At 43.8% G+C, this 18,629-nt stretch overlaps 1 protein-coding gene across 3 annotated transcripts in view; it reads left to right on the top strand.

The window, feature by feature from the left end:
* Positions 1-16,944, top strand: part of LOC112215283 (TGF-beta receptor type-1) — an 88,660-nt gene extending 71,716 nt beyond the window's left edge. For 2 of the 3 annotated variants that reach the window (XM_042298730.1, XM_042298729.1), the window contains 2 exons: positions 5,205-5,335; positions 14,677-16,944. In XM_042298730.1, coding sequence (XP_042154664.1) covers positions 5,205-5,335; positions 14,677-14,802 — 257 coding nt within the window. In that variant the 3' untranslated portion in view covers positions 14,803-16,944. The remainder of the gene's footprint in view (positions 1-5,204; positions 5,336-14,676) is intronic. The other variant, XR_006079023.1, reaches the window with a different exon arrangement.
* Positions 16,945-18,629: the final 1,685 nt, after the last annotated feature.

Genomic DNA, 18,629 nt, shown 5'->3' with positions numbered 1-18,629 from the left:
CTCAGTTATCCAGTAGATGTTCTGACAGGTATGTGTGTTGGTCCCCCTATAGTCACTCAGTTATCCAGTAGATGTTCTGACAGGTATGTGTGTTGGTCCCCCCCTATAGTCACTCAGTTATCCAGTAGGTGTTCTGACAGGTATGTGTGTTGGTCCCCCCCTATAGTCACTCAGTTATCCAGTAGGTGTTCTGACAGGTATGTGTGTTGGTCCCCCCCTATAGTCACTCAGTTATCCAGTAGATGTTCTGACAGGTATGTGTGTTGGTCCCCCCCTATAGTCACTCAGTTATCCAGTAGATGTTCTGACAGGTATGTGTGTTGGTGCCCCCCCTTCTATAGTCACTCAGTTATCCAGTAGATGTTCTGACAGGTATGTGTGTTGGTCCCCCCCTATAGTCACTCAGTTATCCAGTAGGTGTTCTGACAGGTATGTGTGTTGGTCCCCCCCTATAGTCACTCAGTTATCCAGTAGGTGTTCTGACAGGTATGTGTGTTGGTCCCCCCTATAGTCACTCAGTTATCCAGTAGATGTTCTGACAGGTATGTGTGTTGGTCCCCCCACTCAGTTATCCAGTCACAGGTATGTGTGTTGGTCAGTTATCCAGTAGATGTTCTGACAGGTATGTGTGTTGGTCCCCCCCTATAGTCACTCAGTTATCCAGTAGATGTTCTGACAGGTATGTGTGTTGGTCCCCCCCTATAGTCACTCAGTTATCCAGTAGATGTTCTGACAGGTATGTGTGTTGGTCCCCCCTATAGTCACTCAGTTATCCAGTAGATGTTCTGACAGGTATGTGTGTTGGTCCCCCTATAGTCACTCAGTTATCCAGTAGATGTTCTGACAGGTATGTGTGTTGGTCCCCCCCTATAGTCACTCAGTTATCCAGTAGATGTTCTGACAGGTATGTGTGTTGGTCGCCCCCTATAGTCACTCAGTTATCCAGTAGATGTTCTGACAGGTATGTGTGTTGGTCCCCCCCTATAGTCACTCAGTTATCCAGTAGATGTTCTGACAGGTATGTGTGTTGGTCCCCCCCCATAGTCACTCAGTTATCCAGTAGATGTTCTGACAGGTATGTGTGTTGGTCCCCCCCATAGTCACTCAGTTATCCAGTAGATGTTCTGACAGGTATGTGTGTTGGTCCCCCCCTATAGTCACTCAGTTATCCAGTAGATGTTCTGACAGGTATGTGTGTTGGTCCCCCTATAGTCACTCAGTTATCCAGTAGGTGTTCTGACAGGTATGTGTGTTGGTCCCCCCCTATAGTCACTCAGTTATCCAGTAGATGTTCTGACAGGTATGTGTGTTGGTCCCCCCCTATAGTCACTCAGTTATCCAGTAGATGTTCTGACAGGTATGTGTGTTGGTCCCCCCCCCCATAGTCACTCAGTTATCCAGTAGATGTTCTGACAGGTATGTGTGTTGGTCCCCCTATAGTCACTCAGTTATCCAGTAGATGTTCTGACAGGTATGTGTGTTGGTCCCCCCCATAGTCACTCAGTTATCCAGTAGATGTTCTGACAGGTATGTGTGTTGGTCCCCCCCCATAGTCACTCAGTTATCCAGTAGATGTTCTGACAGGTATGTGTGTTGGTCCCCCCCCATAGTCACTCAGTTATCCAGTAGATGTTCTGACAGGTATGTGTGTTGGTCCCCCCCCCATAGTCACTCAGTTATCCAGTAGATGTTCTGACAGGTATGTGTGTTGGTCCCCCCCCATAGTCACTCAGTTATCCAGTAGATGTTCTGACAGGTATGTGTGTTGGTCCCCCCCCCCATAGTCACTCAGTTATCCAGTAGATGTTCTGACAGGTATGTGTGTTGGTCCCCCCCTATAGTCACTCAGTTATCCAGTAGATGTTCTGACAGGTATGTGTGGTCCCCCCCTGTCACTCAGTTATCCAGTAGATGTTCTGACAGGTATGTGTGTTGGTCCCCCCTATAGTCACTCAGTTATCCAGTAGATGTTCTGACAGGTATGTGTGTTGGTCCCCCTATAGTCACTCAGTTATCCAGTAGATGTTCTGACAGGTATGTGTGTTGGTCCCCCCCTATAGTCACTCAGTTATCCAGTAGATGTTCTGACAGGTATGTGTGTTGGTCCCCCCTATAGTCACTCAGTTATCCAGTAGATGTTCTGACAGGTATGTGTGTTGGTCCCCCCCTATAGTCACTCAGTTATCCAGTAGATGTTCTGACAGGTATGTGTGTTGGTCCCCCCCTATAGTCACTCAGTTATCCAGTAGGTGTTCTGACAGGTATGTGTGTTGGTCCCCCCCCTATAGTCACTCAGTTATCCAGTAGGTGTTCTGACAGGTATGTGTGTTGGTCCCCCTATAGTCACTCAGTTATCCAGTAGGTGTTCTGACAGGTATGTGTGTTGGTCCCCCTATAGTCACTCAGTTATCCAGTAGATGTTCTGACAGGTATGTGTGTTGGTCCCCCCCTATAGTCACTCAGTTATCCAGTAGATGTTCTGACAGGTATGTGTGTTGGTCCCCCTATAGTCACTCAGTTATCCAGTAGATGTTCTGACAGGTATGTGTGTTGGTCCCCCTATAGTCACTCAGTTATCCAGTAGGTGTTCTGACAGGTATGTGTGTTGGTCCCCCCTATAGTCACTCAGTTATCCAGTAGGTGTTCTGACAGGTATGTGTGTTGGTCCCCCCTATAGTCACTCAGTTATCCAGTAGGTGTTCTGACAGGTATGTGTGTTGGTCCCCCTATAGTCACTCAGTTATCCAGTAGATGTTCTGACAGGTATGTGTGTTGGTCCCCCCCATAGTCACTCAGTTATCCAGTAGATGTTCTGACAGGTATGTGTGTTGGTCCCCCCCCTATAGTCACTCAGTTATCCAGTAGATGTTCTGACAGGTATGTGTGTTGGTCCCCCCCTATAGTCACTCAGTTATCCAGTAGATGTTCTGACAGGTATGTGTGTTGGTCCCCCTATAGTCACTCAGTTATCCAGTAGATGTTCTGACAGGTATGTGTGTTGGTCCCCCTATAGTCACTCAGTTATCCAGTAGATGTTCTGACAGGTATGTGTGTTGGTCCCCCCCTATAGTCACTCAGTTATCCAGTAGATGTTCTGACAGGTATTTGTGTTGGTCCCCCCCTATAGTCACTCAGTTATCCAGTAGGTGTTCTGACAGGTATGTGTGTTGGTCCCCCTATAGTCACTCAGTTATCCAGTAGATGTTCTGACAGGTATGTGTGTTGGTCCCCCTATAGTCACTCAGTTATCCAGTAGATGTTCTGACAGGTATGTGTGTTGGTCCCCCCCTATAGTCACTCAGTTATCCAGTAGATGTTCTGACAGGTATGTGTGTTGGTCCCCCCTATAGTCACTCAGTTATCCAGTAGGTGTTCTGACAGGTATGTGTGTTGGTCCCCCCTATAGTCACTCAGTTATCCAGTAGATGTTCTGACAGGTATGTGTGTTGGTCCCCCCTATAGTCACTCAGTTATCCAGTAGGTGTTCTGACAGGTATGTGTGTTGGTCCCCCCTATAGTCACTCAGTTATCCAGTAGATGTTCTGACAGGTATGTGTGTTGGTCCCCCCCTATCACTCAGTTATCCAGTAGATGTTCTGACAGGTATGTGTGTTGGTCCCCCCCTATAGTCACTCAGTTATCCAGTAGATGTTCTGACAGGTATGTGTGTTGGTCCCCCCCTATAGTCACTCAGTTATCCAGTAGATGTTCTGACAGGTATGTGTGTTGGTCCCCCTATAGTCACTCAGTTATCCAGTAGATGTTCTGACAGGTATGTGTGTTGGTCCCCCCCTATAGTCACTCAGTTATCCAGTAGATGTTCTGACAGGTATGTGTGTTGGTCCCCCCTATAGTCACTCAGTTATCCAGTAGATGTTCTGACAGGTATGTGTGTTGGTCCCCCTATAGTCACTCAGTTATCCAGTAGATGTTCTGACAGGTATGTGTGTTGGTCCCCCCCTATAGTCACTCAGTTATCCAGTAGATGTTCTGACAGGTATGTGTGTTGGTCCCCCCCTATAGTCACTCAGTTATCCAGTAGATGTTCTGACAGGTATGTGTGTTGGTCCCCCTATAGTCACTCAGTTATCCAGTAGATGTTCTGACAGGTATGTGTGTTGGTCCCCCCCTATAGTCACTCAGTTATAAATGTCCCTTGATTTAAATAAAGGTTTAAAAAATATATTATAATGTCGGTAGTGGTATCAGGGTTGTTTGCCCCTCTGATAACAACAGTTATTGAATAATATAATAATGGCACTTAGCAAGTTTATTTGTTCATTAGCTGTTTCTCTGGTTGTATTGAACAAAAATATAAATGCTACGCGCAACAATTTCAAAGGTTTTACTGAGTTACAGTTCATATAAAGGAAATCAGTCAATTGAACTAAATTCATTAGGCCCTAATCTATGGATTTCACATGACTGGGCAGGGGCGCTGCCATGGGTGGACCTAGGTTGGCACTTGGGAGTCAGGCCCACCCACCCACTGGGGAGCCGGGCCCAGTCAATTTGCAATTTTCCCCACAAAAGGGGTTTACTACAGAAGAGTACCGATGCAATCCCACAGGTGAAGAGTCCGGATGTGAAAGTCCTGGGCTAGCATGGTTACACGTGGTCTGCGGTTGTGAGGCCGGTTGGATGTACTGCCAGATTTTCTAAAATGATGTTGGATGCGGCATGTGGTGGAGAAATGAACATTAAATGATCTGGCAACAGCTCTGGTGGACATTCCTGCACGCTCCCTCAACTTGAAACATCTGTGGCACTGTGTTGTTCGTGGCCTTTTATTGTCCCCAGCACAAGGTGCACCTATGTAATGATTGTGCTGTTTATTTATCTTGATATATCATACCTGTCAGGTGGATGGATTATCTTGGCAAAGACGCAATGCTCACTAACAGGGATGTAAACAAATTTGTGCAGACATTTTGAGAGAAATACTATTTTTGTGGGTATGGAACATTTCTGGGTTCTTTTTTATTTCAGCTCATGAAACATGGGACCAACACTTTACATATTATGTTTACAATTGGTTTCAGTCTAATATATAAAAATCACATACAATTCATTGAAGTATATGAGCTACTTTTGATGCATGAGGGAAAACACAATTGTCCCTTGAGGAACAATAAAGTTTTGTATTGCACTCTGTCAAGCCATTGTGATGTATTTTAACGCTCCTGACGTGTTTTGCGTCACAGGCATCGTTGAAGACTACCAGCTGCCATACCATGACCTGGTGCAGTCAGACCCTTCTGTGGAGGAGATGAGGCGGGTGGTGTGTGATCAGAAGCTACGACCCAACATTCCAAACAGGTGGCAGAGTTGTGAGGTAGGTGACACGTGCACACGCACACACACACACACACACACACACACACACATATACATCTTTGGTTTTTAAACCTTTCACATTCCTAGTTCTGAAGTGGGAATCACCTCGTGGGAATGTGTAGCGTCTTCTCTTTGAATGCGGCCATAATAAGTTGCCAATTTCCTCAACTGAAAATCCACACGAAAGGATTTCTCTCCAGATAGTCTTTCCGAACTACTGTCTGCCTCACGGTGCGTTTAAACCCAAGAAAGATCAAAGCCCACAAACCTGAGACTCTCCAATGTGTCCATCTATCTCAGTAAGACTCACGTTTCACATAAGAGACGCACAATTGTCCCAGCGTCGTCCGGGTTAGAGGAGGGTTTGTCCGGGGCAGGCAGTCATTATAAAAATAAGAATTTGTTCTTAATTGACTTGCCTAGTTAAATAAAGTTTACTTCCCACCCTAAGGCAAAATAAGTTTGTTGCAACTCTCCCTCTCTCGCCGTCTCAAGTTTTCCCCCTTCACATTCTCATTTCACTTGACACTCTCTGTCTCCTTCTGTCTCTTTACGTTCTCTTTCGGTCTCTTTCTCTCTCTGTCTCCTTCTCTCTCTTTACGTTCTCTTTCTCTCTCTCTGTCTTCTCTCTTACGTTCTCTGTCTCTCTCTCTGTCTCCTTCTGTCTCTTTACGTTCTCTTTCGGTCTCTTTCTCTCTCTTTCTCTCTCTCTGTCTCCTCTCTCTTTCTCTCTCTCTGTCTCCTTCTCTCTCTTTCTCTCTCTGTCTCCTTCTCTCTCTTTCTCTCTCTCTGTCTCCTTCTCTCTCTTTCTCTCTCTCTGTCTCCTTCTCTCTCTTTCTCTCTCTCTGTCTCCTTCTCTCTCTTTCTCTCTCTCTGTCTCCTTCTCTCTTTCCGTCTTTCTCTCTTTCTGTCTCCTTCTCTCTCTTTCTTCTCTTTCTCTCTCTCTGTCTCTCTCTGTCTCTCTCCTTCTCTCTCTTTCTCTCTCTCTGTCTCCTTCTGTCTCCTTCTCTCTCTTTCTCTCTCTCTGTCTCCTTCTCTCTTTCCGTCTCTTTCTCTCTCTCTGTCTCCTTCTGTCTCCTTCTCTCTCTTTCTCTCTCTCTGTCTCCTTCTCTCTTTCCGTCTCTTTCTCTCTCTCTGTCTCCTTCTCTCTTTATGTTCTCTTTCTCTCTCTCTGTCTCCTTCTCTCTCTTTATGTTCTCTTTCTCTGTCTCCTCTCTCTTTATGTTCTCTTTCTCTGTCTCCTTCTCTCTCTTTATGTTCTCTTTCTCTGTCTCCTTCTCTCTCTTTACGTTCTCTTTCTCTCTCTCTGTCTTCTCTCTTACGTTCTCTTTCTCTCTCTCTGTCTCCTTCTCTCTCTTTACTTTCTGTCTCCTTCTCTCTCTTTACTTTCTCTTTCTCTCTCTCTGTCTTCTCTCTTACGTTCTCTTTCTCTCTCTCTGTCTCCTTCTCTCTCTTTACTTTCTGTCTCCTCTCTCTTTACTTTCTCTTTCTCTCTCTCTGTCTTCTCTCTTACGTTCTCTTTCTCTCTCTCTGTCTTCTCTCTTTACGTTCTCTTTCTCTCTCTCTCTCCTTCTCTCTCTTTACGTTCTCTTTCTCTCTCTCCCGCCCCACCTCTGTTTATTGGTGTCCCTGTTTATTGAGTGTAAAAATTGATACATTAGATTAGAGTCAATCCACAGTAATAAAATCCTGTAATCTAATCTGGCAGCTATGACCTGGCCTAAATGGCTGCCAAGATGTTAGGACTGAGCTGAATCTGCTATTAACACAACACCGTGACAAGACACTGAGAACACTGTTCCTGATACCAAAATGACAGTCTGATTGGCATAAATAGTGCTTCTACACCTGCATTGCTTGCTGTTTGTGGTTTTAGGCTGGGTTTCTGTACAGCACTTTGAGATATCAGTTGATGTACGAAGGGCTATATAAATACATTTGATTTTTATTTATTTATTTTTTTGCCTAGCAGGTAGCCTTACAGGTATCAGCTGATGTAAGAAGGTCTATATAAATTGATTTGATTTGAATATATTTTTATGGTTTGGCCAGAAAATGTTGCCCCCCCACACACACACACACACACACACATACACACACACACATACATACATACATACCAAAGTTTATTTTTTTGTAGACACCACAACACAAATATTAAGCATTGTAACAAATCAATGCCAATTGATCACACTCGTACTTAGAATACAGCTAACACAGGATGTCAAGACATTCCACCTGCTTAAACTGTATCTGGTTACCCTCCCTTATATGTACAGTGCCTTGCGAAAGTATTCGGCCCCCTTGAACTTTGCGACCTTTTGCCACATTTCAGGCTTCAAACATAAAGATATAAAACTGTATTTTTTTGTGAAGAATCAACAACAAGTGGGACACAATCATGAAGTGGAACGACATTTATTGGATATTTCAAACTTTTTTAACAAATTTAAAAACTGAAAAATTGGGCGTGCAAAATTATTACTTTATTATTATTACTTTCGCAAGGCACTGTATATAGAAACAGTAGGTCTATCTATATACAGTGCATTTGGAATGTATTCAGACCCCTTGACTTTTTCCACATTTTGTTACGTTACAGCCTTATTCTAAAATGGATCTATCTACACACAATACCTTATAATGATAAAGCAAAAACAGGTTTTTGGATTTCACATTTCCATAAGTATTCAGACCCTTTACTCGATACTTTGTCGAAGCACCTTTTGGCAGTGATTACAGCCTTGAGTCTTCTTGGGTATGATGCTACAAGCTTGGCACATCTGTATTTGGGGAGTTTCTCCCATTCTTCTCTGCAGATCCTCTCAAGCTCTGTCCGGTTGGATGGGGAGCGTCGCTGAACAGCTGTTTTCATGTCTCTCCAGAGATGTTCAAGTCTGGGTTCTGGCTGGGCCACTCAAGAACATTCAGAGACTCGTCCAGAATCCACGCCTGCGTTGTCTTGGCTGTGTGCTTAGAGTTGTTGTCCTGTTGGAAGGTTAACCTTTGCCTCAGTCTGAGGTCCTGAGCTCTCTGGACCATGTTTTCATCTAGGATCTCTCTGTACTTTGCTCTGTTCATCTTTCCCTCGATCCTGGCAAGTCTCCCAGTCCATGCCGCTGAAAAACATCCCCACAGCATGATGCTGCCACCACCATGCTTCACCGTAGGGACAGTGACAGGTTTCCTCCAGATGTAACACTTGGAATTCAGGCCAAAGGGTTCAATCTTGGTTTCATCAGACCAGAGAATCTTGTTTCTCATGGTCAGTCCTTTAGCTACCAAACTCCAAGCAGGCTGTCATGTGCCTTGTCCTGAGGAGTGGTTTCTGTCTGGCCACTCTACCATGAAGGCCTGATTTTGGTGGAGAGCTGCAGAGATGGTTGTCCTTCTGGATGGTTCTTCCATCTCCACAGAGGAACTCTGGAGCTCCTTCAGTGTGACCACCACCTTGACCAAGGCACTTCTCCCCTGATTGCTCAGTTTGGCCGGCCAGCCAGCTCTAGGAAGAGTCTTGGTGGTTCCAAACTTCTTCCATTTAAAAAAGATTGAGGCCACTGTCTTCTTGCGGACCTTCAATGCTGCAGAAGTGTTTTGCTACGATCTGTGCCTCGACACAAGACATTTTTTGGTACCCTTCCCCAGATCTATCCCTCGACACAAGTTGTAGAAACATCTCAAGGATGATCATTGGAAACAGGATGCATCTGAGTGCCATTTCGAGTCTTATAGCAAAGGGTCTGAATACTTGTGTAAATAAGGTATTTTTGATTTTATTGTAATACATTTGCAAAAATGTATGGGCTATTGTGTGTAGGTGAGAATTATTTATTTATTGAATCCATTTTAGAATAAGGCTGTAATGTAACAATGTGTAACAATGTGTAACAAAATGTGGAAAAAGTCAAGGGTTCTGACTACTTTCTGAATTTTGTGCGTGTCTGTGTGTGTGCGTGCGTACACACATATTTACAGTTGAAGTGAGAAGTTTACATACACCTTAGCCAAATACATTTAAATTCAGTTTTTCACAATTCCTGACATTTAATCCTAGTAAAGATTCCCTGTCTTAGGTCTGTTAGGATCACCACTTTATTTTAAGAATGTGAAATGTCAGAATAATAGTAGAGAGAATGATTTATTTCAGCTTTTATTTCTTTCATCACATTCCCAGTGGGTCAGAAGTTTACATACTATTTGAGTGTATTTGGTAGCATTGCCTTTAAATTGTTTAACTTGGGTCAAACGTGTCGGGTAGCCTTCCACAAGCTTCCCACAATAAGTTGGGTGAATGTTGGCCCATTCCTCCTGACAGAGCTGGTGTAACGGAGTCAGGTTTGTAGGCCTCCTTGCTCGCACACGCATTTTCAGTTCTGCCCACTAATGTTCTATAGTATTGAGGTCAGGGCTTTGTGATGGCCACTCCAATACCGTGACTTTGTTGTCTTTAAGCCATTTTGCCACAACTTTTGAAGCATGCTTGCGGTCATTGTCCATTTGGAAGACCCATTTGCGACCAAGCTTTAACCTCTAGCGACGAGCAATCCCGTATCCGAGAGCGTAATCATAGCCTCAAGCTCATTACCATAACGCAATGTTTCCTATTCATGAAAATCGCAAATGAAATGAAATAAATATATTGAAACACAAGCTTAGCCTTTTGTTAACAACACTGTCATCTCAGATTTTCAAAATATGCTTTAACCAAAGCTACACAAGCATTTGTGTAAGAGTATTGATAGCCTAGCATAGCATTAAGCCTAGCATTCAGCAGGCAACATTTTCACAAAAACAAGAAAAGCATTCAAATAAAATCATTTACCTTTGAAGAACTTCAGATGTTTTCAATGAGGAGACTCTCAGTTAGATAGCAAATGTTCAGTTTTTCCAAAACGATTATTTGTGTAGGAGAAATCGCTCCGTTTTGTTCATCACGTTTGGTTAAGAAAACCCCCCGAAAATTCAGTCATTACAACGCCAACCTTTTTTCCAAATTAACTCCATAATATCGACAGAAACATGGCAAACGTTGTTTAGAATCAATCCTCAATGTGTTTTTCACATATCTATTCAATGATAAGTCATTCCTGGCAGTTGGGTTTCTCCTCTGAAGCAAATGGAAAAATACACGCAGCTGGAGATTACGCAATAATTGCAACGGAGGACACCAAGCGAACACCTGGTAAATGTAGTCTCTTATGGTCAATCTTCCAATGATATGCCTACAAATACGTCACAATGCTGCAGACACCTTGGGGAAATGACAGAAAGTGTAGGCTCATTCCTTGCGCATTCACAGCCATATAAGGAGACATTGGAACACAGCGCCTTCAAAATCTGGGGCATTTCCTGTTTGAAATTTCATCTTGGTTTCGCCTGTAGCATCAGTTCTGTGGCACTCACAGATAATATCTTTGCAGTTTTGGAAACGTCAGTGTTTTCTTTCCAAAGCTGTCAATTATATGCATAGTCGAGCATCTTTTCGTGACAAAATATCTTGTTTAAAACGGGAATGTTTTTTTATCCAAAAATTAAGAGCGCCCCCTATATCGAAGAAGTTAACTTCCTGACTGATGTCTTGAGACTTTGCTTCAATATATCCACATAATTGTCCCTCCTCATGATGCCATCTATTTTGTGAAGTGCACCAGTCCCTCCTGCAGCAAAGCATCCCCACAACATGATGCTGCCACCCCGTGCTTCAGGGTTGGGATGGTGTTTTTCGGCTTGCAAGCCTCCCCCTTTTCCTCCAAACATAACGATGGTCATTTTGGCCAAACAGTTCTATTTTTGTTTCATCAGACCAGAGGACATTTCTCCAAAAAGTACAATCTTTGTCCCCATGTGCAGTTGCAAACCGTAGTCTGGCTTTTTTATGGCGATTTTGGAGCAGTGGCTTCTTCCTTGCTGAGCGGCCTTTCAGGTTATGTCAATATTGGACTCGTTTTACTGTGGATATAGATACTTTTGTACTTGTTTCCTCCAGCATCTTCACTGGGTCATTTGCTGCTGTTCTGGGATTGATTTGCACTTTTCTCACCAAAGTACATTAATTTCTAGGAGACAGAACACGTCTCCTTTCTGAGCGGTATGACAGCTGCGTGGTCCCATGGTGTTTATAGTTGCGTACTATTGTTTGTACAGATGAACGTGGTACCTTCAGATATTTGGAAATTGCTCCCAAGGATGAGCCAGACTTGTGGAGGTCTACAAGTTTTTTTTCTGAGGTCTTGGCTGATTTCTTTTGATTTTCCCATGATGTCAAGCAAAGAGGCACTGAGTTTGAAGATAGGCCTTGAAATACATCCACGGGTACACCTCCAATTGACTCAAATTATGTCAATTATCCTATCAGAAGCTTCTAAAGCCATGACATATTTTTCTGGAATTTTCCAAGCTGTTCAAAGGCACAGTCAACTTAGTTTGTAAACTTCTGACCAAGTGGAATAGTGATACAGTGAATTATAAGTGAAATAATCTTGTCTGTAAACTATTGTTGTAAAAATTACTATTCATGCACAAAGTAGATGTCCTAACAGACCAAAACTGTAGTTTGTTAACAAGAAATTTGTGGAGTGGTTCAAAAACTAGTTTTAATGACTCCAACCTGCCGACTTCAACTGTACGTACATGCGTACATACATACAGTACCAATCAAAGGTTTGGACACATACTCCTGCAAGTGTTTTTTATTTTATTTGTACTATTTTCTATATTGTTCAATAACAGTGACGACATCAAAACTATGAAATAACACATGGAATCATGTAGTATCCAAAAAAGTGTTGAACAAATCAAAATATATTTTAGATTTTTCAAAGTAGCACCCTTTGCCTTGATGACAGCTTTGCACACTCTTGGCATTCTCTCAACCAGTTTCACCTGGATTGCTTTTCCAACATTCTTGAAGGAGTTCCCACATATGCTGAGCACTTGTTGGATGCTTTTCCTTCACCCTGCAGTCCAAGTTATCCCAAACCATCTCAATTGGGTTGAGGTTGGATGATTGTGGAGCCCAGGTCATCTTGGTCAAATTGCCCTTACATAGCCTGGAGGTATGTTTTGGGTAAATGTCCTGTTAAAAAAAAAATGATATCCCACTAAGCGCAAACCAGATGGGATGGTGTATCGTTCCAAAATGCTGTGGTAGCCATGCTGGTTAAGTGTGCCTTGAATTCTAAATGAATCAGGCAGTGTCACCAGCAAATCACCCCCACACCATCACACCTCCTCCATTCTTCATGGTCAAAAGCACACATGCGGAGATCATCCTTAGAATGTTTCTCTATGGAGATTGCGTGGCTGTGTGCTCGATTTTATACAACTGTCAGCAACGGGTGTGGCTGAAATAGCCGAATCCACCAATTTGAACGGAAGTCCACATTAAATAAAGTTAACATTTTTATAAAATGTTTTATTTTTTATAAATGTCGTGTTCATGCAAATGCTTGAGTAATCATGTTGAACAGTTACACACAACAGGAGCACATACGAAAGACTGATGTAGTCCGCTAGCTAGCCACAGGAGTCCACTACGTTTAGTGTCATGTCTTTGGCTATGCCGGATTAAGTGATATGACATGCTATTCTATAAAATAATTTCTCCGTAATTACTATTACCTGATTGAGCTAATCATGTAAATGTATTTAACTAGAGAGTCGGGCACCACAAAATAATATTTATAGAGCTGTTATCAACGAATAAACTCTTAAAGACCTGGTAATATTTTACATCAATTGCAGTCCATATCAATCGTCATCTTACTTCAGTCTCATCTGAAGGTTGTAAATTATTTTATCTGCACGAACCCTGGCTAACAAGTTGAATCAGCAATATAAAATTGGGTTTAATTAATTATTTACTAAATACCTAACTAATTACACACAATTAATCATAACTTGATTACAAATTACGTCATAAAGGAAAACGTCCCTGGCGGGCAGAACAGATATGACAGCTTGTTACACAAAGGAAAAGGGGCTGGGTTGAGTGAAAGAGCAGGAAGACTGAGGAACAAAGGGAAGAAGCTGTGATATCGTAAATACAGTATCTTATGCATTCTAAATTACCACCCATTTGGAAAAGGAAAATACAATAAATATTTACTCTGAGCTGCGCTTCAAACCATTTGCAACCAAAGCTCACGCTGATGTTGGCTTCATTCTATAGTTATTATCTGAACCATTCTGACATCGGACCGTCGTCCTCACGTCCTCGGAACAGGAAGTTATGTTGTCATCAAGGGCTTATATTGGAAGGGAGAGGGGGGGGGGGTGAAAAGTTTTATAGCCCATGTCCCTTCACAGGGCAGGCCACTGATTGAGCAGCCCTATCTTGTGAAAATCCAAATCTCACATTTTAGAAGCTAAAATCACATTTCATCCCATCACAAATAATTTCATATTCAAACATTTAAACGGAACAACAATTGCATGTGAATCCGATAACTCTGATGTGTAGACTTTCCACTGTAGAGTTTGTCATCTTATCATTGATGAGAATGTCTCAGATGACAACCGAACTGACATCATATTCATTAAGTACCACCGCATATGTTCCATTGGTCGGATTACCAGAATATAGTTCATTTCCCCCCACATTCTGACGTTCCCAGAATCTCTATGTTAACCAAGGGTTTTGCAAATGTAACCTCAGTAGGGTAGAGAGAGGAAAAAGGGTGGAAGAGGTATTTATGACTTTCATAAACCAACCCCCAGGCCAACGCCATGACACTGTACTGTAGGAGATGCTGTACTGTAGGAGATGTGTAAGAGAGGCCTACTTGTCAGAAGGCTATGGAGTGGTATTAGTCACAGTTAGTTCAAATGAGTGCACTCTATCTTAATAAGCACTGGTGGAAATCCCCAAGATGATGTCCTCGACAGGCCTCTGAGAAATGTAGACAAATGATGGGCTGAACACAGATGCTGTTTACAAGGCTGGCAGAAAAATTATTCAGCGTCTCATTCCATTCCAAACTGTTTACCTTCTTAAACAAGCTTTAGAGGAATGAGCAATTAGCAATGGAGAGGTCCTGGTTTTGAGGAACCTATTGGGTAACCTTGTCTGTCCAATGGCCACATCCTCTCAGGAGTCTAAAAGTGGAAACGATTAAAAAAGCCCTGGCGACTCCGCGTTTGATCGAGGGTGGGTGAGGGGTGTGTGTGACACACACTGGTAAATTGCCTCGCTATGTGGTGCTGGAAATACAAATCCTCACTTTTTTTTAAATGTATTTATATCCATGATTAAAAGGACTCTTACACATTACCGCTACATTCATGTAGTGATGTTTTATCAAGTCATCCTTAACTCCCTGACTCTCTCCTTCCCTCCAGGCTCTGCGGGTGATGGCTAAGATCATGAGGGAGTGCTGGTACGCCAACGGAGCCGCCCGCCTCACAGCGCTGCGCATCAAGAAGACCCTGTCCCAGCTCAGCCAATCAGAGGGCATCAAGATGTAGACATTTCCGTTAGTCTTATTATATTATTCTGAATATTATTATTTTCATCGTCATCATTGGTTCTCTTCGGGCTGCTCCTCCTCTTGGTTTGAAAGGGGAGGTGATGCAGCGTGGTGAAGTTTTACTGATACCCCCTAACCCCTCTCTAAACGCGGTCATCCTTATATTTGTCGCTGTGCCGACCGGCGTGATTTTATGTCTCTCAGAGGTGGATGGATCTGATGGAGGGATGTTGTCAGAGAGTGTGATTTTTTTTGGTGGGAGAGAAGTGGTATAGCTGGGTGCTAAAGCTGTCCCCACTACACACCACCACCAACCTGTGTCAGTTCAGACACCAACTCCCTGTACTCACGATTGGTGGGATCTCCTCACCCAGTGCTCGTGAAGGACCTACAACAGTGATTACAGACAGCCGTAGTCCCGCCCTGCCACAGACCCATCTGCAAACCGGAGGAAAGGATCGTCAAAACACCACCCAGAAACCCCCAGGTTTCATGACTGCTGGTCGTAACATTCAGGTGTCAATGCCTCCATTCAAACAACAAGTGTTACATTCTGTCACTGGCTGTGGTGGCTCGGACTCAACGAGAGAAAAAGACTGAAGCAACAAACTTTAGTTTTATTTAGGACCATCTGGTACTTGTTAAAAATCGTTTTATTGTAGTTATTTGTGTGTGTTTCCATGGAGAGGTGCTGTGGACTCGTGTCCAGAGCATGTCGCACCGTGTGTTTCCATGGAGAGGTGCTGTGGACTCGTGTCCAGAGCATGTCGCACCGTGTGTTTCCATGGAGAGGTGCTGTGGACTCGTGTCCAGAGCATGTCGCACCGTGTGTTTCCATGGAGAGGTGCTGTGGACTCGTGTCCAGAGCATGTCGCACCGTGTGTTTCCATGGAGAGGTGCTGTGGACTCGTGTCCAGAGCATGTCGCACCGTGTGTTTCCATGGAGAGGTGCTGTGGACTCGTGTCCAGAGCATGTCGCACCGTGTGTTTCCATGGAGAGGTGCTGTGGACTCGTGTCCAGAGCATGTCGCACCGTGTGTTTCCATGGAGAGGTGCTGTGGACTCGTGTCCAGAGCATGTCGCACCGTGTGTTTCCATGGAGAGGTGCTGTGGACTCGTGTCCAGAGCATGTCGCACCGTGTGTTTCCATGGAGAGGTGCTGTGGACTCGTGTCCAGAGCATGTCGCACCGTGTGTTTCCATGGAGAGGTGCTGTGGACTCGTGTCCAGAGCATGTCGCACCGTGTGTTTCCATGGAGAGGTGCTGTGGTTTCTTCCTCTTTTCTCCATGTATCACTGTACCGAGGGACTACAGGTCTGTTTAACTGTACCGAGGGACTACAGGTCTGTTTAACTTATTTGCTTAGATTGTTTGCACAAAAAAAAAAAACTGGACATGACCTCATTCAGTCTCCAACCAACTGGACATGACCTCATTCAGTCTCCAACCAACTGGACATGACCTCATTCAGTCTCCAACCAACTGGACATGACCTCATTCAGTCTCCAACCAACTGGACATGACCTCATTCAGTCTCCAACCAACTGGACATGACCTCATTCAGTCTCCAACCAACTGGACATGACCTCATTCAGTCTCCAACCAACTGGACATGACCTCATTCAGTCTCCAACCAACTGGACATGACCTCATTCAGTCTCCAACCAACTGGACATGACCTCATTCAGTCTCCAACCAACTGGACATGACCTCATTCAGTCTCCAACCAACTGGACATGACCTCATTCAGTCTCCAACCAACTGGACATGACCTCATTCAGTCTCCAACCAACTGGACATGACCTCATTCAGTCTCCAACCAACTGGACATGACCTCATTCAGTCTCCAACCAACTGGACATGACCTCATTCAGTCTCCAACCAACTGGACATGACCTCATTCAGTCTCCAACCAACTGGACATGACCTCATTCAGTCTCCAACCAACTGGACATGACCTCATTCAGTCTCCAACCAACTGGACATGACCTCATTCAGTCTCCAACCAACTGGACATGACCTCATTCAGTCTCCAACCAACCGGACATGACCTCATTCAGTCTCCAAACAGCCGGACATGACCTCATTCAGTCTCCAAACAGCCGGACATGACCTCATTCAGTCTCCAAACAGCCGGACATGACCTCATTCAGTCTTCAACCAGCTGGACATGACCTCATTCAGTCTTGGCGAACATGCTATGACATATGCAATATAGATAGTGTATCTATTTTATATACTCTGTTCTGCTGCTACTACAACGTCAACTACAACAGCTCAACAGTCGCCACCATGCCTTCCAAGCCAGGTGTTAACTGGTGCCACTGCTTTAAACCTACCCCTTCAACCCTCATGTTGGTTTGTGTCTGTGTGAGATTGTATGGAGTATTGACAGAGGCCCTCAGCTGGAGGAGCAGGATGGAGTAAACCCTCTCAGAGCTGGAGGAGCAGCATGGAGTAAACTCTCTCTCAGAGAGCTGGAGGAGCAGCATGGAGTAAACTCTCTCAGAGAGCTGGAGGAGCAGCATGGAGTAAAACCCTCTCAGAGCTGGAGGAGCAGCATGGAGTAAAACCCTCTCAGAGCTGGAGGAGCAGCATGGAGTAAACTCTCCTATGCAAATGGTAGACGTGACCTCGCCATGCTGCCTAGGGCAGCCACAACACCAACTTGTTGGTGCCATCTACTCGAGGGGTCTCTCTCCCTTCCCGTCTTCTCTCTCTCTCTACTCTGTATGGCAAAGCTCTGACTCACTGAATACCAGACTGATAGGGGTGCTAGTACTACCCACTGGACTACACGAAGTCCCCCTCCAAGGTGGCTTTAAGCAAGAAGGAAACAACTACTCATTACTGGAGTTGTTCTATAATCATGCATTGTTGGATTTCACTTTGTTTCCGTCTTTGTGTTGTTTCAAAGTGTGTGACGGCACACGTCTCTTCAAAGACTGAACAAGGTGAGGTACATTCATTTAAATATAGAAAATGAATTTTTACTAAGCCATAGGTTTCCAATGTTTTTTTTTTTTTTTTTTTTTTTTGTGGCAACTTTTTCTACTACTTATAAGAATGTATGTTTACGGAGGATAAACGACATGGTATCACTGTGTGAACTGCTTGACATTTCAGCTTAGCAAGCCGTAAGGGACCAATGGAGAGAGTCAGAATCCTGTTATGTAAAAAGTAAGATTTATAAATAATTACTATTATAAAATAGGGTCAATGTTCTATATAAAGGAATACAAGTCAATGTAGCAGCAGATTTAATAAGTTTTGTTTTGTATTTGTAAGATATCCTATTGCCACACGCCTAAACCTGCAAGCTGCCTGTTTATACCAATTTGGATTGTGTTTGTTTTGGTATGTCCACAGTCTTGATGTCATTCGAGTTTCTTGCTCTATTTCAGCATGTTTTTTTGAAATACGGTACCGCAAACCATCACAATAGAAAGACAATGGAGCCCCAAAAGATATCTGATTGTTTGTCTACAAGTGTACTTCTTCTGACCTGCGTGCAGGTTTACCTGTGTGGCCATCAGGTTGTTTTGAGTTTCTTATTTTTAATGTATTCTTCTTTTGAATGCCTCTTGAACAGTCTGCTGTTTGGATACATTCTATTTATCTGTCTGTGTTACTACAAAACGTCTGACTCTGTTCTGTTCTGAAACCAGGGGAGGTCAGAGACACTCTGTTCTGTTCTGAAACCAGGGGAGGTCAGAGACACTCTGTTCTGTTCTGAAACCAGGGGAGGTCAGAGACACTCTGTTCTGTTCTGAAACCAGGGGAGGTCAGAGACACTCTGTTCTGTTCTGAAACCAGGGGAGGCCA

This window comes from Oncorhynchus tshawytscha, linkage group LG16 (assembly GCF_018296145.1).
Source record: "Oncorhynchus tshawytscha isolate Ot180627B linkage group LG16, Otsh_v2.0, whole genome shotgun sequence".
Lineage (NCBI taxonomy): Eukaryota > Metazoa > Chordata > Actinopteri > Salmoniformes > Salmonidae > Oncorhynchus > Oncorhynchus tshawytscha.
This window is presented reverse-complemented; position numbering and strand designations above follow the sequence as displayed.